At 45.2% G+C, this 26265-nt stretch overlaps 3 protein-coding genes across 3 annotated transcripts in view; 2 read left to right on the top strand and 1 right to left on the bottom strand.

Moving 5' to 3' along the window:
- plekhh3 (pleckstrin homology, MyTH4 and FERM domain containing H3) overlaps window positions 1-7888 on the top strand; it is a 35648-nt gene extending 27760 nt beyond the window's left edge. The window contains exons 8-13 of the mRNA XM_080488576.1: window positions 1431-1638; window positions 1861-1988; window positions 3064-3184; window positions 3609-4097; window positions 4250-4441; window positions 5744-7888. Of these exons, the coding sequence (XP_080344702.1) occupies window positions 1431-1638; window positions 1861-1988; window positions 3064-3184; window positions 3609-4097; window positions 4250-4441; window positions 5744-5914 (1309 nt within the window). The 3' untranslated portion in view covers window positions 5915-7888. The remainder of the gene's footprint in view (window positions 1-1430; window positions 1639-1860; window positions 1989-3063; window positions 3185-3608; window positions 4098-4249; window positions 4442-5743) is intronic.
- A 398-nt stretch (window positions 7889-8286) lies between these two features.
- On the bottom strand, window positions 8287-18406 carry tubg1 (tubulin, gamma 1). Its single transcript, XM_080488575.1, has 11 exons — window positions 18238-18406; window positions 17428-17540; window positions 15842-16009; window positions 15332-15400; window positions 14088-14167; window positions 13884-14010; window positions 11659-11745; window positions 10898-11047; window positions 10660-10812; window positions 10413-10574; window positions 8287-9233 (listed from the first exon to the last, which is right to left on the bottom strand). The coding sequence occupies exons 1-11, from the start codon at window positions 18284-18286 to the stop codon at window positions 9036-9038; spliced, it is 1356 nt and encodes a 451-aa protein (XP_080344701.1). The 5' UTR covers window positions 18287-18406; the 3' UTR covers window positions 8287-9035.
- Window positions 18407-21855: 3449 nt separating this feature from the next.
- Window positions 21856-25905, top strand: LOC308124134 (apoptosis regulator BAX-like). The gene is made up of 6 exons (XM_080486961.1): window positions 21856-22116; window positions 23072-23120; window positions 23224-23382; window positions 23567-23702; window positions 23783-23887; window positions 24676-25905. Exons 1-6 carry the CDS (start codon window positions 22086-22088, stop codon window positions 24772-24774), a joined length of 579 nt encoding a protein of 192 aa, XP_080343087.1. The 5' UTR covers window positions 21856-22085; the 3' UTR covers window positions 24775-25905.
- The last annotated feature ends 360 nt before the right edge of the window (window positions 25906-26265 follow it).

Here is a 26265-nt window from a genome sequence, read left to right as displayed (position 1 = left end):
GGCACGTGGAGCAGCAGTTTGCAGGAGCAGCAAAAATCTGAGGTCCAGACATCGGACAAGAAAGCAGGCGCCAGCATCCCTGACCACCAGTTTAGATATAGTAGCATGATATGCCTTCACATTGTTAGCGTGACCCCCGAACAGATCCAGTGTTCGACTGCTGGATTTGCAGGTCTGAATTAGCCCCCGCTGTCAAGCATGCTAATCTAAGTTTTTAGCAGCGTTAATCTCCTGCTCCAGATTCCCTGTCCAACGCCGTGCCATCAACCCACTACAGCCTTCTATCTATATTTCTGTACTGGGAATCGCCTTTGAGCTAATGGAACAGTTGCATGCAATGGCAATTCATAATAACGCTGTGGAACTCGCTGGCTCTGTGTTTTGATATGCCCTGCTGTCGCTCTCACGCACTCTCTCGCTCGGCGGATCAGCGTTTAGGCTGCAGCTGGGCAGAGCTGAGACTGGAGCTGGGCAGCGGGCCCAGAAACCCTCCTCCATTTCCCCAGTGCCCTGAGAAACCCCCGGGGAATGTCTGCTGTCAGAGAGAATCGGCTGGGCCGAGAGAAAGCGGGGGGGGGGGGCAGGAAACATCCGAGAAGGGGCAAAGAGAGGAGAGGGGAAGGATCGCAGAGACTCAGTGGAACATTCCTAATTATGTTTCAGTAGGACAAATCCCACCCTTTGGCCACGGAGTTATGAGATAGCAGGACGTCAGAGTGACTGAGCGGCTTTCTCCGGATCTGGTTAAAAAGTTTGAGGCCCTGCTGTCCACCTCTGTCCTCCCAGTTGCTTTGTGTATTCTGGAGGATAATTGTTTCCTTCCTATTTGTCCCTCGGTGTTTACACGAGGCCCGGCTCATAACTCGGGCAGGTTGTGTTTCGCACCTTTCACACTCACAAAGTGTGCGAGGCCTCAGACTCCAGGCGGAGCGTGTTGTCTGCTGCTTGTGTGCTGTGTTTTTGAAACAACACACACACGCACACACACACTGATCACTCGTGGACACTCCGCTGGGAGGAAGTTGCAGGTCACTCTGGTTCACAGGGACGGAAACTCCTCTTCCTGTTTCGTGCGCTACCCAAAGTCAAACATGTTTTCTTTGCTATTTTCCCTTTCTTTGAAGGATTGAGGGATGTTGAGGCTTTTAAGTCCCTCACAGCTACAGTGAGAACATTTGTCATTCTTCGCCTCATTGACGCTCCGGCATCGCCGGCCAAAAGAAAATAAAGAATCAAAAAAGGATGACGCAGAGTCTGTAATCACAAACATAATACTTTGCAGGTTCGCAGTCACAGCTGACATCACTGGGATTAACTAATTCTCTCTTATTTGGGGATTAAACGTTTTCATTTCGATGGCAAATATGTAGAAACACCAACAAAGGCACCAGTCTGTGTCACGCCCTCACGCTGGTTGCATTTCTCCGCAGAATCCAGAGCCAGAGTCCCGAGTCGGAGATGGATAACTACGCGTCATTCATCAGCGAGGCCCTGGAGAAGACCAAGTGTCGGGAGTGCGTGCCATCCTGGGAGGAGATCCAGATGCTGATGAGCCGACAGGAGATGCTGTGCACTGTGCACTACCCTGGCCCCGGATCCTGCCAGCTCTACATCAGCTCTCACACCACTGCCAATGAGGTTTGGGAGCATTTATGTGTATTCCACTTGGCAGAGCGGCTTCTCCCACTCTTCCAGCTTCTCATGTGTTCCTGCTCAGAACTTCTTAGCGTAGCCCGATGCCGTGAGAATCGACAAAATTGACTTCCTGCCTCCTTTGTGATTCTTGACACACGCGAGTTTAACCAGTTCTCTGTCCCGTCTGTTTTTTTCCACCGCTCGTCCCCGTTGCCCCCTCTCCAGCTGGTTCGAAGGATGCAGGAGAAGCTGGGCCTGCAGGACAGTAAAAACACATTTGCACTGTACAAGCAGAATGCACTGTGGGAGCAGCCGGTCACAGGGGGCGCTCTGATCGCAGACATCCTGACCAGGTATGGACCTTTTGTCTGTTTTGACAATTATTCGACGCCGATCAAAAGATAATTGAAACATAATCCCATGCGCTCATGCTAAAAACTCTTAAGATGTCGTTTTCTTTTCATGGGGATTTCAAAACACAACAACCAAGGGAAGCGATGACACAATAAACCCAAGTGGACAGTCGCGCAGTCAAAACACCTCGTCCGAAAGTGCAGCAGAGTACTTTGTCACCGGTTCAAGGAAAACACACCCCACTGTGATCGACACTGTATTTGTTTTCTCCAGAATGTTATCTGGTATATCCAGCAGATAGCTGCCGACCTTGTCTGGTCTGGTTGGTCAAACACCAGTTTCTGCTGGGAAACTGGACTCGTGTCCGTATGTGTGTCAGCGAAGCCGGCCCGCTGTTGGATAAGCGCGGCGAAGCCTGATGTCATATGATTGCTGAAGGCATAGTCGGACGATAAGGAAATAAAAAGGACCCGTGTTTTTTCTAGCAGGTCCAGTCAGCATCGAGTGGCATTCAGGCAAACATTAAACCAGCTAAAGTACAGCAGAGGTGGAGAAAGTACTCACTGAGTGGGACAGAAGTACTGATTTAACGTGTTCACTTCAATGAAAGATACAGTGCAGTTAAGCCCAAGTGTTTTAAACTGTACTTACTGTGTGCCTTGACTAATAAGAATATTACTTATTATTACAAAAGACATACAGTTTGAGATAAACATTCTAAATAAAGTATAAGATAGAGTAAAAAGTAAAAGTTATAACTTAGAATGAGTGTAACAGGAAAGACAATTTTAAGCAAAAAATAAAGAATTACTTTAAAAGCACTCATTATACAGTTACTTTAAACAGCAGGGACAATTTCTGTCCCTGCTGTTTTGAAGTGGTTAAAACAAGCCAGTTTGAAGAATCGATATGTTATTTTACAGCTTTGACCTACGGTGTTGCACATTCGGGTCGGCGATATCTCAACATGTTATGTAACCGTATTAATGCGTAACATATTGCCACAGAGCCTTCAGCTCGCTGCGTCTGCCTCCCTGACGTCTTCCTCTCTCTCTCTCTCTCTCTCCTGCGCAGCCTCACCGCCAAAGAGTCGGAGTCTAAAGCCCAGTGGAAGCTGTGTTTCAAGCTCTACTGCCTGCTCGATGCTGACAGCATATCAGTGGACAGCATCGAATATTTCTTCCTCTTCGAGCAGGTAATGGAGCAGAACACGAGCCTCAAAAGGGCAGAAAAGCTCCCCGGTCGGTGTGTCTTTGTTGCAAGTGACCGTTCCTGCGCTGATAATGAGATCTAATTTATCGTCCTGCAGTGATTCATTCCTCAGATTTTATTGGGATCATTTACGTTTTTACTCAACAGTCTGCAATCACAGCTTGTAATGTCTTACGGGCTGTGATTGCAATAAAAAGCATGACTAAGAGCACTGGCTGGAGTGCAGCGGGGGTAAAACACACAGCCAGCACTGGCTTCATTAAAACATTTTTCCCGAGGACTCCTATAAAAAGAGTTATGGGACAAAGTAAAACAGGGAGGGGTGGAGAGGGTTGATGACAGGACTTGGGGCTTTCACTGATGATCTGTACCTCCTCTCTGTCCTTGCTTTGACCTCGGTGCCGCAGTGCCACGAGATGGTGGTGCGCGGTCAGCTGCCGGCCTGCGAGGAGGACCTGCAGGCGCTGGCCGCCCTGAGGCTCCAGTGCCTGATGGGGGACTTCAGCACGCACGCCCCCTGCCCGCCCCTGGACGAGCTGTTCCCGGGCGACATGCTGGAAGCCCGGGTCCTCATGTCGCTCGCCGCCCCGCCGGCGCTGCCTCCGTGCCAGGTGGCGGCTCAGGGCTGCCCCGCCACGCAACGCTTCCACACGGGCCTCCTGGCGGGGACGCTGTGGAGCCACGCGGCGACGGCGGCGCACAAGCAGAGGGTGGAGCAGGACCTGCGCCTGCGGAGCCGGCTGAAGGAGGAGGCGGCGGCCGTCATGGGATCCATCCTGGAGCGCTGGAAAGGGCTGGCCGGTTACAGCCGCGGGGACAGCATCGCCGCCTACCTCACAATTGCACGCCAGTGGTCAGGCTTTGGATGCACTCTTTACGAAGTGGATTTTTATATTGTGAGTATTGAGAAATCTCGCTTCACTGTCATTGTTTTTTTGTTCTTGGAGGTTTTGCTCCCTCAGGGCTCCGGGGCCACTTTGGATGTTGAGGTGAATTAAGGGATAAACTCAGAGCAGCTCTGACATTCATTGCCTCTTCCTGCCTGCAGAGTTCGACGGGGAGTTTTTCCCAGAAGCTGTGGCTGGGTGTAGCTGCTACATCTGTGTCTCTGTACAAGCAAGGGGAGTCGGAGGCGCTGGAGTCCTTCCCTTATGGCCAGATCTGCTCCTACGGTGTTTCTGACAGCAACACCTTCAAGATCACAGCCGGGGATCGGGATCTGCTATTCGAAACCACCAAGGTATAAACCAAACCAGAGTGTACAGGTCTGTGTATAAAAGAAACATTTCCTGTTACTCCTCCACTCAAAACATATAAACTAAAAAGAAAACTTTTCAAAGTATTTGTGGAATTCAGATTGTGATAATCCCAGGCTGAGGTAAAAAAAAAAAAAAAAAACCAAAACATTCCATCTTATGCGTGAAAGTCTAAAATATATGTATATGTAAATATATTGCGACGCACCTGAGTCCCTCTACATGTTTCTGTATTGAGCTTTGACATCGTGTCTCCAGGATCCGATTTGTTTACAGCGCAGCGTCAAGTGGCCTTATCATCACATACTGTTCTGCACTGCTCATGACCCCCCCCCCCCCCCCCCAGCTCCTCGTCCCACTTTAGAGACGCACGTTAATTTGTCCTAAATAGAGAGTACACAACCTGCGTCTCCTCTGCAGCTGATGGCAACCTCCGAGAGTCCAACTTCCTGCCAATAAAACTGAACGCGGCTGAGTTTTATTGCTGCGGTTAGATTAAAATATTAGGCAAAACATTTCTCAGAAATATGGACACTCTTCCAAACTTTTTTTTTTTTCTCCATTGAGAACAAATCTCGCCTTTCACTGAGCTGACTTCGCCTGCATCTTCCCACATGGAACAAAAAAAAAAAATCCCTCTGTGATCTCTACTGGGGCACAAAAGTGGCTTTTATTTATTTATTGGAGGCACAGGCGAATTAAAGTGCAGCTCAGGAAGGCTTTTATGAAGCGGCTCTGAGAGGAGTGCACGGGGCCTTTGGTCGCTGCTGGGCGAGGAGCAGGAAGGAGGAAGGAGCAGATTTGCAGGGGGTGATTATGGTCAGGCCTGGAGCTGAGGGTGAGGGCGAGATTAGCCGCCGATTCGAGGCTTGTAGTTAAAGTTGAAGAGCAGGTGACGGTTAAAACCCCAAAGAATCAAGAAGTTTGTTCCCATTTTGATTCGGCGGTCTGGGTCGCCATGGTCCGGGTAATGGAGAGAGACACGAACACTGGTCTCTTTTTTTTTTTTTTTTTTTACTGCAACAGCTGCAGGACAAAATATGTCAAAGTGTTGAAATGTGCACACACATGTACGGCTTGTAAAGTTTTCCCGATCGAGGGGTGTGCGCGCGTCCCCGGAGCGCCCGCCAAAAGACATCATCCGCTGCTTCTGGAGGATCCAGTTTTTCTAGCAGCTGGATGACATCATCGCTCACCGCCCTGCTGCGACAGCGCCAGACAGACACTGAGAGACTGCCACTAATCTGACCTCTCTCTCCCTCTTTCTCTCTCTCTCTCTGCCACAGCTGACTGAGATCATGCAGCTGATGAATGCGTATTTCAGTGCCATCCATCGCCAGCGAGGCAAAGGGGAGGACTCGGACATCACCATCACAGACGGCACCGAGGTGGGCTTCCGTCACCTGGGCTCCGCCCCGCCCACCGCCCTCCTGGAGCTGCCCTCGCACCCGGTCTGAAAGGAAAAAAAAGGAACCTTCACAACCTCTACCACAGGTTCCCATCATCTTCACTTCTCCACACGTGGTCTCGCCTCCTCCACCACCACCACCACCACCACCACCACCACCTCCCTCCACCCCCCAATGAGGCCAAGTCCCAGTTCCTTTAGGACCCTGGGCGCCTCCTCCGCTGGGAACGGCAGCACAGCCAAAACAAAGAGAGGGCTGTTTTCACTCCCCATCCATGAAAAATAAACCCCTGGCTCGAGCTTTCCAGTCCGAGGAGCCAGCCAATGAAGGAGAGAAGTCGGGCGAGGGGAGGGGAGGGTGGGGGGGCGGTGGGGGGCAGTTGGGTTGAAGGCAACGGGGCTCTGTTTAGCAAGCGAGGGCCAGAAAACCCACAGAAACCAATGTGGTTGCTGATGAGGTGTCGCACACACACACCCCCACCCCGTCTTGTCACGCAACCGTCTCCGTTCCCCTACATGGCAACGCACACCTCCCCTCGCCACCTCCTGGAGAATGTGAGACTTTGGCGTGAGCCTTCCTGCGACATCGGGGAGAGTCGAGACTTGCGGCGACATTAAGCTGACTTGGAGTGAAAAGACACTCTCTCACACACACACACGCGCACGCACACACACACACGCACTCTCAAAGTGTGCCATTTCTGGGTCGCCTTTCTTCTTCATGCACTGCTGGAATAGTGTTGAGAACACTCAGTGACACAAACACTCCCTCACATGCCCTCATGCTGACACGTCCATCAGGAGATGGGCCGTTCTCATGAGGTCCCGGCCGGGTGAGCGTTACCTGGAACTGTTGATGCAGCGAGCCATGTGAACTTGGAACTGGAAACAGATGTTGAGCTCTGCAGTGAAGTCACTCCGGCTGCTACGGAGCCTCTCACCTTCAGGATTATCAGTTTTGTGACTGAGCGCTGGTATTGCGTGTGTATTTGATAACCACCCCCCCCCCCCCCCCCCCCCTCTTGTTTGAACACAGAAACCAAAGCATTTCCGAGCTGTTTGGTTTCCACCGTTGTCCGTGCTGCTTGTCTTCGGCTGTCATCCGTGACAGGAAACTTGGTTAACACTTGACTTATTGGATAATTTTATGTACGTCAGCTGCCATCCTAATTCAGCTCTGTTCTGCTGAAAATAACAGGTGCTTCTTTGTTTATTTTCCCAGAGTAATGAAGAAACTCACAGAAGAACTGGCTCTGTGCTTCTCACTCAGTGCCCCGTCTGTCCCCTTAAACTTTTCTAATCAGGCCGTGGATATTTTTATAACTCTTTTTTACTGTCCTATATGTCTTAATTGCAGACCCAGACTTGTTTTTTTTTTTAATTAGATTTGCTCGAACAGATTCTTGTGGCTCGGTTTCCCCGAAGTAGCTCATATGTGAATCCTGCGTTGCTCCCTGTTTGTGTTCACCATCTGAGTATTCTTGCGAAGCCAAAGTTTTGCCAAGTCATGGGTTTGAGCACGGACCAAAGACGTTTTTTTTTTATTTCCTCAATAAATAAGCTTTAACAAGAAATTAACCCTTTACACACAGATCCCACACCCTCAAGTCAGTTATTCTCACTTTTCCTAAACACCAGACTTCCTGTACTGTAGATTGTACAATTTATGTTTTTATAGTAGTGACCATAGAGACTTCTAAAGATAATACTGTTGTACTGTCTGCTACCCGCCCCCCACCATTGCAATAACCAGAACTGAAGTCGTCTCACCATGAAAGGCCTTGACAAGTCATTGCACAGTCAGCCCCGTCTCCTGCCCACAAAGCAGGTCTTTTGCTTTTTCTACTGCAGCTGCAGGCAGCTCCAAGCTACATGTATGTAAAGAATCAAAACTGCAGATGTTGCTTTGTATTAAGCTGGTTTGTATGCTGCATGGTACCTTTTTATGTAATATGTGTACAGTTAATTGCACTATTGTTTCTAACTAACTTGGGAGTGCAATAAGAAACTATAAATACTGTATGTAATTAATAAAAAAAAAAAAAAAAAAAAAAACACCATTTTAATCATGTTGTATGTTTCCAGACTGGTAAGACTTTTGCTTTTCAGCCAGGCACACTTCAGAAAGGGCTAAAGTTTGGCGCCAGGCGCTCAGCTGAGCGCTGCCTCCCTCCCAAGGTCTTCTGGTGGAAAACAATGGCCAGTTGAGCAGGCGTTGCTAAGTGCCGTAACGTTCCCCCGGGCTAATGAGCCCTGACCGAGTTAGATGGAGGGTCCCCTCGGCTCCAGGTGAGGAGCAACACGCCGTTATATCATATTGCAGACGGACTCGCTTTGCCTTCATTTAGTGCCAAGATACAGGAAGTCAAACGATACGAGCGTAAATTCAGATAGCATCTCGACACCTTTGAAAAAACTAAACAGAATTCTAGAAAATGTGTTTATTCATCATTTTGAAACAGGTCCAACAAGCAAAGCAACGCGAGATGGTATATTCACAGAAGAGTGTCTTTACAGGCGGAGACGTGGAAGGTTCATCCTGTACGTCGTGTTCATCTGTGCAAATGTTACTTTCTTCTAAGCAAGTGAATGTCAAAGCAGGTATTTTAATGTATGGCTGGAGCCCGGCCTCAACAAGGACATTCCTGCTGGTCGTGTGCGGTGATAACTGAGATCTGTGTATGTCGGCAGCAGACAAATGTCTGGGATGTCCGTCCCATCTTTTAAAAAGGAAGCTCTGTAGGCTGTGGACGTTCGACTGTAAATCACCTGCAGACACTAAAGTATTGTAATCTGTATAAAAATAGACCAAAACAAGGCAACAGGTTGTGTCACATGGCTGAAGCAGGCAACAATACACACTTACAGGTGGGTTTCTTTGTAGACAACAGAAGTTCCAGGACGAGCTCCACTGAACTGTTAACAGGAGTACGAATCACCAGCACGTCTACAAATAAAGTTAACTTTTTGGTTAATACGATGGATTCATGTTAGTCTCTTGCATTTTGAGACACAAACGCTTTATAACATGCTATACGAAGCCAATAAATACATTTTTACAGCAGCAGCTTCAGCCAAACGGTGACACCTGAATGTAGGTGACACATTGTTGGGGAGTCAAGACGGAACCTGAACTGAATCGGAGCATGTGCGCCGAGACAGAGTCTGTTTCACTGCTCCTGTGTGCCCCAGGAGATGTAGTCAGGCCGCGTGGCCGCACTGTACTCGTCTATCAGCTGCTGGACGACTTCGCGAGAGTTGTCCAGTTCATCGAAGTTTTCCTTGAATATGTCTTCTTTGCGGAACTGCTCCAGGAAGGCCTCGCGCTTACGCAGTTTGTCGTACTGCCGGCACGTCCGCTCGAACAACTGCGGGACGGGAGACAATGAGGAAGGATTCTCAGCGAGTTTCGGAGGTCACACGCCAATTCCCTTACAAATTTCATGCGGTTTCCGCCTCGCCGCTGTGTTGCAACCAATACTATATACTAACTTCCCCTAATAGCTGCAATTTCCCGTTACGGAAAATTAAAGACTTAAAGTTGTCAGAAATCAGAATGGACTCGAGCAACAGCAATACAGGTGACGTCCAGAGTGGGCAGGGTCCTTCAGGATGCAGCTGGCTTTCTTCTCAAGTCATGTAAATGACCGTAAAAGTCAGATTATTAGAACGGGATCTGACGCACTGACACACACTAATTGAGAAAAACCATTAAAAGATTTATTTTGGAGTACATACAAGGTGATGTCAGACTCAAAGCTCCCGTTATTTTCCAAACATCTGGAACTGTCTTAGCGGTGCAGAGGGTTTTCGTTCAATTTGACATTAAAATAATCTTTTCTTAAGCAGAAGTGGCTCTCTGACTCCGATGCTTTTAGCTTGTTTCATTTCGTCTTCAGCACACAATCTGACTGTGGCTTCTGTTTTTGAAAAAACTTGTGCAGATACAAAAGAATGAAACATCGATAAACAGAAATACTTGCTCTGAGACTGCAAAGTATTGAGGAGAAATGTAGCTGTGTTAACCCGATTTCTAACATATTTGCAAAAAGGACATGTACATGTCTGTTTATGAGGTGTCCTGAAACTCTCAGTAGAGATTTTTTGATCATACTGCTTTTAAGTTGCACATTGAAAAACAGTGAACGGACTTTGAATTTCCACGCACTTGCTTGGAGTTCAGTATCTATGGCACAGGGACACGAGGACAGTTCGACAGACAGGAAGACGACCAGCGCTCCCAACTGAGCCACAGCCAAAACAAAGCTGCACTGTATTTCAACTCCGCAGCAAACGATTTGGACAAAAGGAGAAAAAATAAATCTGGGGAAATGTCTAGTTTAGTGGCAAAACAATCCAAAATGTTATTTTTTTTGTGGAATGTCCCTGGATCTGCTGCTGTGGTGGTTAAAGCTCCAGCTTATGGGGGTTTTTTGGACACCCTAAAGCACAACGGAAGACAGACGGACGGCTCCGCTACACCACATAGCTGGAGGAGAATGCTACAGAACAGGCTGAGGTGACGCAACGTCACCGTGTGTACTTACGGAGGAAATACTTGTGTGGTTGGCCATCATCAGGCCACTGACTCTGTGCGCTGAGGGCAGGTAAGGAGACTTCCTGGACAAAGCCACCTGGATACTGGCCGGACCCCAGGGAATGAAACTGGCTAGTTTGCGCTCCCTGATCCTCTGGAGGCTTTTATGCACCTACAGCAGACAACATTTTAAAATCACAGCTCACACATGAGGATGTTTGATCTTCATGAGAAGAGTTCCACTCTGCCCGCGGTACCTGAGTGGGGTCCACCTCTCCCTGGATGATGTTCAGGATGGCGATGTAGCAGTGGCTGGGCTGTCTCTCCCTGCCAGTGGACACCATCACGTTCTTGGGCTGCAGGAGTCTCCTCATCACGTCCAGCACTGTGGTTTTCCTCACACTCGCAACCTGAGACAGAGCGACGTGACATTTTTCTTTAGAACAATCGATCTTCTCGATCTCGTGCACCATCACCACAAGACACACGACTCACCGACTGGTCGGTGGTCAGCGGTGTGTATCCGGTCATGAGGAAGTGGAGGCGAGGCGTGGGGATGAGCGAGGCGATCAGGCCAATCAGGTCATTGTTCATGTAGCCTGGGTAGCGCAGGGTGGTGGTGCTGGCGGACATGATGGTTGAGACCTGCATGGAGGGAAGTTCATAACACCCTGAGCCCGTGAGGTTGAGATCAGGAATCTGTAGAGGCGTTTACGTCACTTCCAGGACTCTTCTGTTACGTAAGACTGGCCACATGACTGGAGTGGTTCAAGTAATTTCAGTGGCTCAATTTTATTTTGTGGTTGTGAGAAAATGTAATCAAACTAATTAAATCTCATGAAGTGAAAGTTGTGACAGACAATGCTCAGTCTCACATTTTAACTGTTTTCATCTTTCAAGATATCATAAAACAATTGAGAAGTGACCATAAGGTTGGAGAAAGAAACAAAAAAAGAAATGTATATTTTGGCCTGCTGTTCCCACCAGAGACCAAAAAAAGCTTAAACTTCCAAGTGAGGCTCCTTTTGAAACCAGCGAACATACCAACAGAAAAGTGCAGCCATGTGCGGCTCGTTTCTAAGAAAACTGAAATCCAGTCCGGCGTGCAACTGACTCGCCAAACTAGTTTGTAAAAAAAATTTTTTTGTTGTTTTTTTTTTTGTTATGTTCAGTACAGTCCGTCTTTGTTCAGACTCAGACAGGTAGACCGTAAAAACCTGCCAAGGCCGTGGCGTGGCAGCTTGCCTGTTACTCACCAGCTGATTGATCTGGGAGAACGAGGGATTCTGGATGTGCAGCCTGTCTGTGGCGATGCGGTTCAGAGCTGTGTTATCCAACACCACCTGAGGGAGGGAGGGAGGGAGGAAGGCAGGGGGAGTGATTAGCGGACGGACCAGGACAGAACCTGCGAGAGGAGCAGCAGCACAGTGAAAGTCAATCCACTGGCCTGATGGTGAAGACAGAGTGAGAAAGCACTGCAGCAGAGTGAAGGAAGCTCTCAAGGAGCCACACAGTGAACTGTTGTTAGCAGAGCTCAGCATAACAGAAACACTGTGCAGTAGCAACAGGGGGACCGCTTCTTGGGCAGATTCTATTAGCCCTGCGGCTAATCTAATCAACATGAGAGTCTTGTGCGAGAGCCTGAAGGAAGAAGGCATTAAAGAGGAAACACCATTAGACTGTCGCAGCATCGCGGACTGATACAATAACCAGTTCAAGACCGACGTTAAATAACTTGGACTGGTGAAGCCGCGTCTTTATTAGTCTGCTACAAGGAGGTTTTAAATAAAAGGAGAAACATCAGGGCATCACTTTTGGTGTGTGCGTGCGGAGTCCAGAAGGGCTCAAAGCCTCGAATCCTCTTGAGTTTTAGTCAAGAAAACCCTTCAGACTAACAAATAGATTGAAGGAAACCCAACCAAGCACATTTGCAGTATATTTACAGAACTCTCCAGATCAACGAGCAAATATTAAAATATCATCCAAAACTTAGAGCCAGGTCCCCTATGTTTTAACTACATGACCTTGTTGGAGTGGTTCCGTCTGTTTTGTGCAGTGGGGAGAGTAAACCAAACCAAGTAAAGGGGTGAAAGTTTTCCTCACTTCCTGTTCAAACTATCCTGGTGTGAATGTTTATCTGGAAGTCTTCCTTGGAGTTATTATGGTTGACTCATGGGAGAGAAGGTCTGAACTAACGGGTGTAAACAAGTTCGGTCAGTCAGGAAAAACTACAAAAAGAAACAAACCATGAATATAAGTGTAGCTGGAAGTTATATAAATTCTAAGTCAGTCCGAATATATAGGACCGACAAATTATTCACTGGCTTCAGTCTGTTCCTCTTCTTGGTCAGTTAAATTGCATTTGTTGACGTTTGTAATTTCTATGTCAAATTATGCCAGAGACCAATCATTCATTCATTTCTTGAAAAAACAGGGAATATATTAAAAAAAACAGCCGAGTCATTTTGAACTTTCATAATATCAGTAAAAATGATTGAACATTGTCCATAAGAAGCTTTTTAGAGGTCTGGATCGACTGTGATGACAAAGCTTTATTGCTTTTTTTTTACACATGTGCTTCTTTTAATCGGTTATCAATATTGTTTAGTAACGAATCAATGATATTCCCTCCACATGCAGTCAACAAGGTGGCTGGACAAGATGACGATCACTGAAATTCTAAAGTTAATACATTTTTTAGTAGACTTTTCTGTCTGTATTTACCCGAGGCTTCACACGCAGAGAGGAAACTTTGCTTCTGCCATTCTCTTTCTACCTTAGGACATACACATTTTTGTTGGTTGTTTCTACGTGTTGGGCTCTTCTGTGGAATATTACATCCCTCATTACCACATTATCATCATCTTTCACTACACACAGCACACGTAAAACAAGTCCAGTAATGCAACAGACATATTTTTCAAGACTAATATGAGAATGGTGCTGTTGAGCAAGAAAGTAGCACTGTTTTCATATCAGTAGTCATTATTTTAGGGTGTGAAGGATCATTTTAATCTATAAAAACGCTCATAAACTAAGCCTGGCAGAAGCTGGTTTGTCTCAGTGCGACTTTGTGTTATAAAACACACAAGTTTTTAATGCACGACAATAACAGGCCTTGGAGACAGATTAAACATATTTGTGTGTGAATTCGTGTTCTCTGATGTGCTAACAGATTGCGCAGAGGTGCTTGCTGCATTTTGACTGCAGAAGCTGAAGTTTACATCCTGAAGCCAGACTCGTTTAACAGTCTGACATCACATCACTACATTACTGGCAGCTTCACTGTCCGGTCGTTATGAGAAGTTATTTCACTTTCCTGCTTGAGCTCAGCGGGAGATGTTTTCTTCCATGTTGTGACTTCACTTGGTAGAAGTTGCTCAGTTATAAACTAACTACCGCTTGTTTGAGGAGAGGAAATGCCACACTTCTCATGTTATGCTGTGAAGTTATGAAGTAATTCTTGAGTCTTGGCGCTCACCACGCAGTCTGCGTTCTGAGTGAGCCTCTTCAGTGTGAGCAGGGAGTTGTACGGCTGAACAACCACGTCGCTCATCTCATCCTGGTTTGGGAAGACGGAGTACGTCTGCACTAGCTTCTTCGGGTACCTGAAGGGCGGGAAATATAACGCTCACACACCAGGCCACAAGGGAAATCGGACGCAGGTTGATGTGTGTTTGTGGACCTGTCGTTGAGCTTCTCCAGTAGGTACGATCCCAGGCCCGAGCCCGTGCCTCCTGCAATCGAGTGGCACAGGACAAATCCCTACAGAGGACAAAAGAGTTACTCATTGCCTGCAATTTCAGGCTACAGCGTGCGCCGCCGGGTGTGTGGAGCTTACTGTAAACTACTGATGCAGAAAAGCCCAGCATGTGTGTGTGGGTGAGCAAATGCCTCTCTTCCTTAGCAGTTATATAAATGGAGTGCGGCCCCACCTCACAAATAGGCTCCCTCACCCCCTAACGCAGCCCTGTAATACCTGCCTTCCATGCTCGCCCGGCTATTATCACCAGACGTGCTGCACGCCACACCCTGCCAACATACACATGCCCACGGCAGCACGGCCCACCTCCATCTACCAGGGCACACACTAAATAATAATGTGGGGTCGTAATATGAATGAGGTACAGAAATTGCAGACCTTTAAGGGGAAATGGGAGTGTTATTTTATGGGAGGCTGGGAGTTGAAGAAAGTGCACCCAAAGAAGAAAAAAAAAAAAAAAAAAAAGGAGGCTAAGAATAATAGAGGGGCACGGCTGGTTTTCGAGATGACAGGCTCCGGCACCAGCTTAACATGCTGTTTCTATCAACTCATTCATTTCTACGTGCACGTCACCACAACAAAGATTACGAGAGTATGTCTGAACAGCGCAGCAGTTACGTATGAGTGGAATTAAAAATGCCACGCTGTGACTTTAGACACTTTGAGCATCACCTGAAAAATGTCACTGAAGCCAACTAGGAAAGAAAACCACACAACTCCAGAGACACTTTATCACAAAAACACACAGCGACAACTAGAAGATACAAAACGACACCAGCCACACTACTACAAAGCAACACAGTGTTACCACAAAGACAAGACATCAAAAATACACGATGACAGCCAAGAGGCACCAAGCAAAACCATCTCAATGAAACTGACCATAAAAGATGATTACAAAGAGATGCTAAACGATCGCAAATAAACAGAAAAACTACAAGAGTCAATTCTATCCACAAGTCTAAGTCTACAGGCTCGCTCTAAAAATAACCATCAGCTCCAAGTATCACATGTTTGATCCTTTCCTGCAGGTTTGAGGTTCAGACCTCAGTAGCCGGCTGCTTTTAAGTGTCATGACAATATAATAGGTCTCACGGCCGTATCACAAGCCAGACTGCCAAGTTACACCCCGTCCTACGTAAACATGTGACAAGTGATGAGCTCACCTCCAGACTGTCGCTGCCGTCTGCTTCCCGGTCGATTATGTCAAAGATGTCCTCTTGAATTTTTTTGCCCTGAGAATCCAAGTAAAATCCAAACAACAGCGTCAGAGGCAATACACTTATCACACTTGATCATATCAGATAGGAATGACTTTCTGGTCTCTTCAGGAAGATTTCAGTGCAGTCACATGGAGCTGCTTAGGGAAAACTAATAAAATCACAATTGAAATACAGCCCACATGCAGAACATATTATACTTCATCAAACAGTGTGTGTGAGTGTGTGTCAAGACTCCTTGCATAATCTGTTAAAATCTACACACAAGGTTTTGATTGATCAGTACAAATACATTCTTTAATGGTTCAGCCTCTATATTACCTACCTGATGGTAAAAGTTGATACTGAGAGAATAGAATGTGCATCAGGTCGGACTAACACTGATCTAGATCATGTGTGTATTTTATTATGGGCTGAAGAAGGAAGGCTAAAAGAAACATTATGTGTAGTATCCACCTGTGAATAGCCACTGGCCCAGTTGTTTCCAGCGCCGCCACCGTGCTCTGACAGGTAGATGTTCTCCGGGTTATACAGGTTTGCATAAGGGGAGTTGAGGATGGAGTGGATCACACGGGGCTCCAGATCCAGCAGAACGGCTCGAGGGATGTAGTGCTCATCATCAGCCTGTGGAGTTTTATCAACACATAAAGGTTATGTGGGGATGCTTTGCAGGCTGTACCTGTGAATGTACCTTAACCTTTATTTCTAGACAACAAGTCTGCCATCTAGTGGCTACTCATGTTATACTCATAGCAGGGCAAATGACAGACAGGGCAACTTCTGCCACGTCTTAACCCAAGTAATTAAAACAATAACATGATCAAACTATGTACAAGCAAGGTCTACAATTGTGAGCTATTTTTGTAAAAATGGAAAGTGAGTTGAAAAGAGACACATTGTTATTTCATTCATCCACAAGTATGAACTGAAGCAAGTGCTACTATTAGTACAGAAGAGACACAAGCAGTGTTGCATATGAATCTCCACTGGATAATGACAGTTTTATAGAAAGAATTACAAAAAAAGTAAAAGGATATGGAAATAGATATGAATTGACCAGAATTATATGTGGTGGGTGTAAATATTGCATTCAAAACATGACCAGTCCAGAGAAGTTTCACAACTAAGAGAGTAAAAAACTAGCAGATGTACTCCGTGGAGGCTCATCAGACATCAAATAATGGTGATGTTAAATGAAATGTCCGCCATCAGGGCGCAAGACTTAAGATTTCAAATTACTGGTTCTATAAAGAAATTTCTTCGGCTCTAAAAAACATTCCTCATATTTCTAGATGAAGCAACATACAAACATTTTTATAAAGAACGCTTTCACAAAAGACTTCTACATAAAGTCAATAAGTGTTTCTTTGTCTTGGTTGTGGACTGGACTGTTCTTTCGAGTACAAAACTAAAGTAATTGAATGCTTTTCTCAAGTCACCACTGTAAGGATGGGCACTCCTGATCCAGGGGGCCAGAGTCCTGCTCAAACACAACCAAATTGAATGGAGGCGTCACCATGAAGCTCTGCAGAAAGCTTCATAGCAAGCCAATCAGCAGTGACACTTTTTCAATGTTCAGTTATTGCCGTTACTACACAGGTGAAAAAGGATTGAACCAAAAACAGAATTTCCAGTCAGTCTCTCTGCAGTTTAGTCGATGGTTTCTTTGATGAAAGTAAATGATGACTATGCGGGGGTTTTCTTGTAGCAACGCGTAGATTTGTCCCAATCGTGTGTTCTTGATCTGGTGAGAACTGTGTGCCCTCCCTTTACCTGTGCCTTCCTCTTCACATCACCTGTGCCCTCTACATATCCAACCTGTATCTAATTATTGCCACCAACAGTCCAAATAAGGTAACAACAACAAATATTTATATAAATCATATAGCCTGCCAACATTGGGCAGAAATGGCTCCCACACAATCATCATGATTAGATACGATTTGAACAGACTTTGATACATACAGTATGTGCATTTCTATGAGTTTAACTTCAAGGAATCCAGGTGATGAGGTGGAGGTGTACATGTCAGCTATCATTACCTGATAGAAGAACACATCCTTTCTGTCTGTGCCTTCTGTTGCAAAGTCCTCCACGATCCCCTCTGGACTGATGCCGTGCTCTGCACACAGCTGCTTCCAGAACTCGAAGCCGACTGCAGAGCAAAATAAGGGACACGTCAGCGAAAAGACAGTGTTGCTTTCTGGAGAACAAATACCTTGGGGTATACATAAGACAATAAACTGGACTGGGTGAGGACCACCGAAACCCTGTACAGAAGGGTGAAAGCGGTCAGTATTTTTTTGAGGCAACATCTTGCACTATGTTGAAGGAATTCTATGAGTCTTTGGTGCAGGTCTCAGAGGGGAGGACTTGGTCCAAACTGAGCTCCATCCTGAACAATCTCTCTCCTCCCCTCCACGATGTCCTGGTCAGCTGCAGGAATGTTTTTCCTGTTAATTTCATTCTTTCTGTGCTTAAAATAATCACGGTTTAGCCCCAAGCTTAAGAATACTTATCTTTATTCTGTCACATTGGTATTTTGACTTCTATTCTATTTATTGTGTGGAGCAAAGTTAAAGTAATTCTATTCAGTCAGTGTGTGGGACGTCTCATGTGGATTATACATCACCTATAGCTGACAATAGAACAGCGAACGTGCACGTACAAAATAGAGACATAAATAAGACAAGAAGCAACAGCAGCGTTGCGGCTTGTGTTACATTTGAAGATAAATGGACTGTTCGTGTCACATTACATCTCACAAAGCTCCACAGCTCAGCAAGCTAACTCTGCTGCTAGCAAAACGGTCAGCGCGCGAGCAGTCATAAAACTAACGTAATATAACATACTTTGGTTTCCGCATTGTCCCAGCTGGAGGGTGATGATCTCCCGTGGCATGTTTGAGTTCAGTCGTTCCTTAATTTGCCAAACTGGAAGCTAAAAAATAAAAACAGAGCAACCCCTTCCCGCTTAATGACGACTTCAACGCGACTTCTTCTGACCCTGCCTCCTATGCGTAGTGACGTCACGCCGCCCGCTGCCACCTGCTGGCCGGAGGGTGAAGCGCTTCAATCCAAACCGGCGTATGTCACAGATACATTTAAGGAGATAAATGAATGAAGACACAATGACAATATCATAAAGAAACACCGAACCACAATCAGGCAACCCTGTATTGTACTGCGTCTCAGCCTGGTGTCAGATACCCAGTTACGTGTAAACGTGGCCTCACAGTCTGTGGCAGAGAGCCGAGGCAGCACACCTGATTCACATCAGGTGCTTAATTAGCTCTCTGTCCATAACGGAGGAGCTGCTCGGACACAGGTGTGGCCAGCGGGAGAAGCGCAGGCACGAGCTTGAAAGTGGCTGCGTGTTGCGTTCTGTTAATTAATAAAGAATGGTGTGTGGAAAAGCCGTCACTGCATGTGGACGAACGGATCTGCCACAGTGTCACTTCATGGTTCTAACATGCTATTGTCGTTGTCAGGTGATTCTTTATGGTACATTAGCCGCAGAAGGCAAAACGAGAGGAACACCTAGCGAAGGTCATCACTACTGCAGCAGAGGTAAACGCCATCTGAGGAATTCCATTGCAGTGCCTTCGGGCCACACTGTGGTGCTGAAAACTCATCATGCCATCATTACCTGGTATTATTGGCCTTGCACGGAGCTTCACGCCTGCCAATGGGTAAGTAAACTGTCATTACATGGGTGATGTGTCAGTGTATAACCAATTATCCTAATAACTTGAATGCAATCGTTTGTACGTTAATGTTCTTTACATATTTTTTTTGTCTCCCAGATTACCATGTCCACATTGCCAGGCCAAACGGGTGACTTTTTAAAAGAGAAGTACCAGTACAATCAACACAGGTGAGTTTCAGCCCTATTTTGTTGAGCAGATAAATGTTGACCCCAGGTGTCTGGCAACAAACTCAAATCTATTTTCAGGTCACTGAGCCATTTGAAATGGTGGGCATGGACCCAATGAGGGAGCCAATCAATACACGTGTAATGGTTGACTACTTCAAAGTGGGCCAAGGCCTACCCTCCGAAAACGAAGTCGGCTGATGAGGTCACACTGTACATTGTTGCTTACCTCAAATTTGGTGCACCGCAGAGACCACTCACTGCTCAGGGCACGGAATTCAAGAACCAGGTACAGTCATCTATGATCACAACAAATGTTCATATTTCTTAGAGCGTGAGTACCTACTTTTTACCTGTAATTTCGTTCCCAAGGTGAACCTAAAACGGGGTATTGAGCGGGTTTTCTGTGCGCCATACCATCTCCCAAACCAATGGTTTGGTTGAAAAGCTCAATGGCACCATCCAGGGGTAAGTTAACTAAAGGGACTGGTAGCACACAAGAAAAGCTATTGTGAGGTTGATTACTGTGCATTTTCAGGTCCCTCAAACTGGCCAAGGACAAAAATCTACAGTCAATGTTTGCTCTGCAAACAAAAAAACAGTTGACCACCAAATATAGTCCATATTTCCTTTTTGGAAGAGAGGCACATTATCCATCTCAGGCGCCTCCGGAGTGTGAGGTAAGACCCTAACTTTATTTGACTAAAGTGTTTCTGTGCAAATTGGGCAGGATTCTGTCAGAACATGTCTAACTTTGTTTCTTCTTCAGGTGGCAACTGAAAGGGCCGAGAAGTTAGTGAGGAGAACTTCCTAATTAAGTGCCTGATGTGAATCAGGTGTGCTGCCTCACCTCTTTGCCACAGAGACAATCTGGAGAAACTCTTCACCTATGACGTAACTCACCGTGCACCACAAAACTCTCTGCTCGTCTTTACATGACAAGTCTTTGATATGTGAGGCTATCAGGTAGACGATTGTTTAGTTTCCACTCTACAATCTCTTTGTAATGCTCGTTGCTTTTTTTGGAGGAATTTTGTGGTCCTTATGTAGGGGCAAGTCAACAACAAACAGGTGAAAGCGCTCCAGACAAATTAGGATTGTTCAGTGTCCCTCTCTCTCTCACACACACACACACACACACACACACGTCTGCAATGATACAAATTGCTTCACCATATCTTTAGGGTAATTAACGTAAGTATTTCATTGTCATTTAGCAATATGCTGTAGGCACTGTCAAACAGCATCTTACTGTAGTGGTAAAATACTGTACATTTTGATTTTTGTTCAGTAATTTTTAAGTTTCCGTATACTGTTAACTAATATAGGGCATTGGAAGTTTACTGTAGCCTGTGACAATGATTATCTTTATCTTCAGTCACATTTTGCATTTGCTTTACATTTTCCCTGGACTCTGACAGGAAAAATGCAGTGATGTGAAACTTTTAAAAAGAGCCACTGTCTGTGTGTGTGTGTGTGTGTGTGTGTGTGTGGACACCTATGAGCCTGGTTTGATAAAGGCTTCTTCCTGCTCCAGGGGTTTTTCCTTTCCACAGCCGCTGATGCTTGCTCATGTGGATTTGTTGCGTTTTTCTCTATAAAAGTACCTTGAAATGACTTTGGCACTATATAAATAACATTTCATCAAATTGTTTGTGTGAATTTACTTTTCTCAAAAAGCTGCCGTGTTACATTGACCAATATGATGTCTTGAACATCTGTATGACTTCCTATCGATGTTTGATCTAACATACTGACAGCAGTCACAGGTTGAACCAGCTTCAGGGCAGATGTGACCATCTGTCTACACACACACTCCACGTTAAGATGTGACCTGAGTTCTACCCTTCATAACTTATCAAGATCCCGATGTTCGCTTCTTATCTACCCAGAGTACTTTAACAGCTTGTCAAACAATGGACAGTGATTATTGAAAGAGCCAGTGACCACATGAATACTGTTAGTGAAAAATACAATAAAACAGTACTCACTCAAGTATCTGCATCTTCCCAACGATGTCCACAGACCAACAACCTGACAGTGGTCACTGGTTGATCAGCTTCAGGGCAGATGTGGCCATCTGTCTACTCTACACACTAAGTAGTGACCTGAGATATATCCCCGCCCCCAGCTTGACTTATTAGGGTCACGATGTCGGCTTAGCCAGATTCTTTTCTACCCAAAGTGCTTAAAATGAGAAATAATCAATCGATGAGTGATGTTTATTGAAAGAGCACGTGATCTGTTCCATATGGTTGAAATGAGTTGATAACTTGCTTCATAGAACCACTAAGGGTTGCACATCTCTGGCTTTATCAGTCCAGAAAACTGAGAGACAAATGTAAGAGTTTCCAGAAGGGGATTGATAAAATATATTTAGTTTTAGATTAGGTAGGAAACAAACACACTTTATAAACGTCTCTGACAGAGAGAGAGAAAACACTTCTTTGTATTATTTACACTAATAAAAATATACATTCGTATTTCAGTTATGTTCCCGAGGCTTTAACTTAAATGTCTTGACATGTTTTTTGCCGCTTTAAATTTCTCAAAAATTGGAGAATCGGCGACTCGGTGTTGTCAGTTGAGTTTCCCTTGAAGCGGCGCGAATCAGCCGCGCTGGATCGGAGGCTAACTTTAGCATGAGCTCTGATAAACAACACGGTGGTAAAAACCGTAACGAAATAGGACTTCCCGAAAAGAGTCACGGCCTCTTATTTAACTCTGACTGTGGCCCCGGCACATATGACCCAACACGCCTGAGCCGGCCGGGGAAACGATATAAATATTGTCACATGATTGTACAGAAGTAGAAGCTGCAGACAAGATGGCATCACACCCGGGAGGAGGCGACCAAGGTACCAGCGAGCCGCAGTTTGTACTATTACACCGCCACAGAGCCGATACACTGCACGACAGACGCCGTTAATCTGGATAATTAGTGACTGCCTCTCAGTTTGTGGCTGTTGATTGTCGTTTTCGAACGAAGTTGACCCGCGAGAAGTTAGCTTAGCAACAGACGCTAACTGTTAGCTACGTGGTTAGCATGCACTTTGCGTTTTTCCTGAACAACTGTTCAAATATCAACTTAGTGAGTTAGATGATGTTTGTAAAAAAAAAAAAAAAAAAACTGAAATGCAGAGAGCTTTTTTTTTAAGCGTAGAGAATGTCGAGGTATTTTGGTGTCACAGGATTGTTTAACTTCGGTGAATTAACATAGCTGAACACACTTTTGTCTCATGCGGTGCCGTTTTCTTTCAATATCGAAATACCAAGATAAACATCGAGGTAATCTCAACAACAGCACTAATAATAGGTCATTTATTCAGCACGAAATAAGTGTTATGTCTCTGATGTGAGAACTGCCATGGTTTAATACGCCCGTACTGAACATGTTGTATTTGTTCTAACCTCCTCCACTTCAACACAAAAGACAAAGGTTTCCACTTTGTTCTGCCTCCAAACATCAACTTTCTATCAAATGTCGTGAACCCAAACTCTGGGATTCTCTAGATAAATCACTTAAAATGCTCTATGGCTCCTTTTAAAGGCCAAATTATTGATATAGTTGTGTGGTTTGGGTGACTTTTGTTAATTTCCACTGGTTGTTGTTCCTTGATTCTTTGTCTTTATTTTCAGTAACCTAATGTTTATTGATGGAGAGCTTATCTCCTCTCTGGTTTAATCTTTTTCTAATTCTGTTGTATATTCGTATTTTGTGCAAATAAACAAGCAGGCTTTTATGTAATTTATTACTGTAATCAGATTGATGACTATAGCAGGAATTGTAGCTCATAAATGTTTGTCTTCCAGGAAATGCCAAAGACCAGATATTGGAAATCGGGGCAGTTCTGTTAAAGGAGTAAGTAGGAGCCACACGGTTGGATTCCTCTAAGTGAAACTGAAACGGAGAGTCATCAGATGGGAGTTGACTGTGTTCACTTACTGTAACTGTGTTCTTGCAGTTTCATCTATCAGCGGGTCCAGAGGCATGGAGACAACTGTGCCGTTGTGACGAGGGCACAGCTGGGCGCACCAGAACTGTGCAACCCGAACGAAAAGAAACTCGCCCAGTGCCTGCAGCAGATCGGAGACGAGCTGGATGGAAATGTAGAACTGCAAAGGTAGGCCTGAGGTCCATTGATAACAGTGTGTGTTTTATAACCATTAATTGATCATAGAATAGTGACGCTGACAAAGTGCATAAAACGTAACTTTATGGAAAGTTAAAACATGCTCAGATCTTTCAGGTTTGACCAAAATAGATGTAGAGTAATCGCTGTGTGTTTTGTTTTTTTTCCCCTCCAGATTGATAAATGACTCGCCGCTCAGTCCAACGAAGGACATGTTCATGAAAGTTGCTATCGAGATCTTCTCAGATGGGAAATTTAACTGGGGCAGGGTGGTGGCGCTCTTCTACTTCGCCTGTCGACTCGTCATCAAAGTAAGCCGCATCGTGATTCTGATGTTCAACTCTAAGATTTCATGGAGTTGTTTATAAACTTTGTCTCTGCTTCTTTCCAGGCTCTCGTAACCAAAGTTCCCGATATCATCCGAATCATCATCAGTTGGACGATTGACTACCTCCGGGAACACGTCATCAACTGGATCCAGGAGCAAGGTGGCTGGGTAAGACGCTTTAAATGTTTTTAACTTCACCAGGAGGTGGTTAAAAGTCCGTTTCCACTACAGTGTGAAAGCATAGCAGGCTGTAGAGTGTGCTATCACCTTTTAATATCTGGAAGGGCTTCAGTATCACTTTGTTTTGGATGGCACTGAGGAGCTCATATTCTGAATGAATCTTGCGTGTGATCGGACAGTCGTATAACAGAGGTCTCTCTATTAACATGTGCGTGTGTTTAGATATCTATTTTATTTTAGTTCAGGGTCACATACAGCTTTATTTCATCCTGAGTGTGCCAGACCGGTAAAATTGTGCCATAACAACCTTTATATTTGAACTTTAAAGTGAGAATATACGTGATGAAAATGTGAATTTTTTCACAAAACCAACCAATGAAACTATTTGGTGTTTACGTTGTGGTCCCATACGAAGTGCGTTCCACTCTGAGCCCATTTCCAGAGCTGCTGTTGGTTCTGATGAGACGTCTGATGTAGTTTTACAGGAAGGGGAAAATAAGAGTATTGGATGTGAAAATACTTTTTTTTTTTTAAGTTGGTGATCACAAAGAAGTTGTGAAACGGTGTTGTTACCAGAAGTTTGCTGTTTGAGACCCAAAAGCACGAATGCTGATCTTCTGATCTTCTATGGCCGTCAGAGAGCGAAGCAGCCAAGAGATGAACAAACACCACATTAATGAGCCACGGTTATGTTTGGTGTAATGGTGCTATCGTGAGCTGACGTAGGAGTTTTTGTCTGTTCCGATCTGTTCATGATCTGGTGTGACTGTCCTCAGGAGGGGATCCGTTCTCACTTCGGGACGCCAACATGGCAGACGGTGGGGGTCTTCCTGGCGGGAGTTCTCACCACCGTTCTCGTCATTCGCAAGATGTGAGCGGGGTCGCGCGAAGAGAAGATGAGGAGGAAGACAGGAAAGAACCGACGGCGAGGGAACCGGGGACAGGGTCGACAACAACAACAACAAATATAAAGTGAAAACATCTGAAAGACAACAGAATAAGTGACGGAGTGAACAAGCTGAATGGGAAGAGCTTGTATTTGAAGAAGCGCTCGTTGTCTCCCCATTCACGTGCGAGGACGGGGCGCATTGGATGTCGAGCGCCGCCTTGCCCACGATCCCTGAAAGCCACAGCGGAAGCGAGCAGCGTGTGATCAAATGCACAACGTGGAACGCCGGAGAGGGTGTCAGACTTGAACAAGGAATGCTTTTTAAGTAATTTATTTTTTACATGGCGCTGGAGTTACTTGATTTAAGAACAAGTCACTGCTTTCTGTTTTTCATTCAATTGAGAAGTTTCTTCTTATAGGCTGGGGGTGGTTTTGTTTAATTTTCTGGGTTTTCTGTTCTTCATGCACCTTGCTTTGTTGATCTTCCCAACTCTCTTCATTCATTTCATGTATGCTGTAGATGAAGCCAGCTCACAGCTCCAATCAGTTATTTCCGCTATTTCTCTCCAGATCTGTCAAACCTTTTCTCAGGCAACAATAAAGGTCCCAGGCCAGAGACTCGTGAGCAAAGTTTTGTTTCCGCTGGTATATATATATAAATAAAATGACGGACCGAATCTCCTGTTAAACATTTTGGGGGTGTTTTTAACAGATTTCCTCTCCTTCGCGTTTCTCCCGCTGATATAAATTCTGTGTCGGGGAGGGAAGCTGTGACATTTCCTTTGGTTCTCAGAAGCAGCCGCAGACACACAATGTGCTGGATCGCTCTCACGGATGCTTACCTCACTTTACATGTATTACAAGTACTGTATTTTTACACCAGTAAGTCAAATTGCAACCTTACCAACACAGCAGAAAGCTTTTTCTACATTCTTCTTGTTTGTCAGTGCCTTGGTGTTTGGGTTTTTCTTCTTTCTTTTAAACAATGGAATCCCTTTGATAATCTCTGAAGTTCTCACCTTTTTTCTAGCACATTTGTAATGTTTCAAGTCTCCCTGGAAATCTTTTTGCAGTGACATTGTCTGTTGTAATAAGGAAAATAAATCTTTTAAGTCAATGTGTGGTTGTGGGGATTCCTTAATTACGCTGATAAAAAATTCTTATATCCAGTTAAACCCGGGTTTGTAATATGACTTTAAAGTCACTTCCTCATATTAAAATACCTTCAGTTTTCAATGCGATAAGATCAAATAGGGTCTTGAACAAACGTTTCCTATTCTCCAGGGGTGCATATACGTTAACTCGTGTTACTGTCTCACTTCATATTTTGCCTTTGACCAGGATATATCGTCCATCTTTATCACTTATTTCTCTACAACTTTCAAATTGGGCAGAATTTGGTATTACTACCCCTATTATATTGTCAACGTTGATGAAGCTATAATAGGGTTTTTTGAAGCCAGGTTGTTTAATAAGT

This window comes from Lipophrys pholis (assembly GCF_963383615.2).
Source record: "Lipophrys pholis genome assembly, chromosome: 19".
In the NCBI taxonomy this organism is placed as follows: Eukaryota; Metazoa; Chordata; class Actinopteri; order Blenniiformes; family Blenniidae; genus Lipophrys; species Lipophrys pholis.
This window is presented reverse-complemented; position numbering and strand designations above follow the sequence as displayed.

Bases quoted from the DNA above. Each gene is read 5' to 3' on its own strand.
- tubg1 (XM_080488575.1), bottom strand. From the start codon at position 18,286: ATGCCACGGGAGATCATCACCCTCCAGCTGGGACAATGCGGAAACCAA. The intron at 16,010-17,427 runs GTAATGATAGCT...AAAACTCCACAG, and splicing joins AGGATGTGTTCTTCTATCAG to GCTGATGATGAGCACTACAT. The intron at 10,813-10,897 runs GTGAGTCGTGTG...GCTCTGTCTCAG, and splicing joins CGCTGACCACCGACCAGTCG to GTTGCGAGTGTGAGGAAAAC.
- LOC308124134 (XM_080486961.1), top strand. From the start codon at position 22,086: ATGGCATCACACCCGGGAGGAGGCGACCAAG. The intron at 23,121-23,223 runs GTAAGTAGGAGC...GTGTTCTTGCAG, and splicing joins GGGGCAGTTCTGTTAAAGGA to TTTCATCTATCAGCGGGTCC. The intron at 23,703-23,782 runs GTAAGCCGCATC...GCTTCTTTCCAG, and splicing joins CCTGTCGACTCGTCATCAAA to GCTCTCGTAACCAAAGTTCC.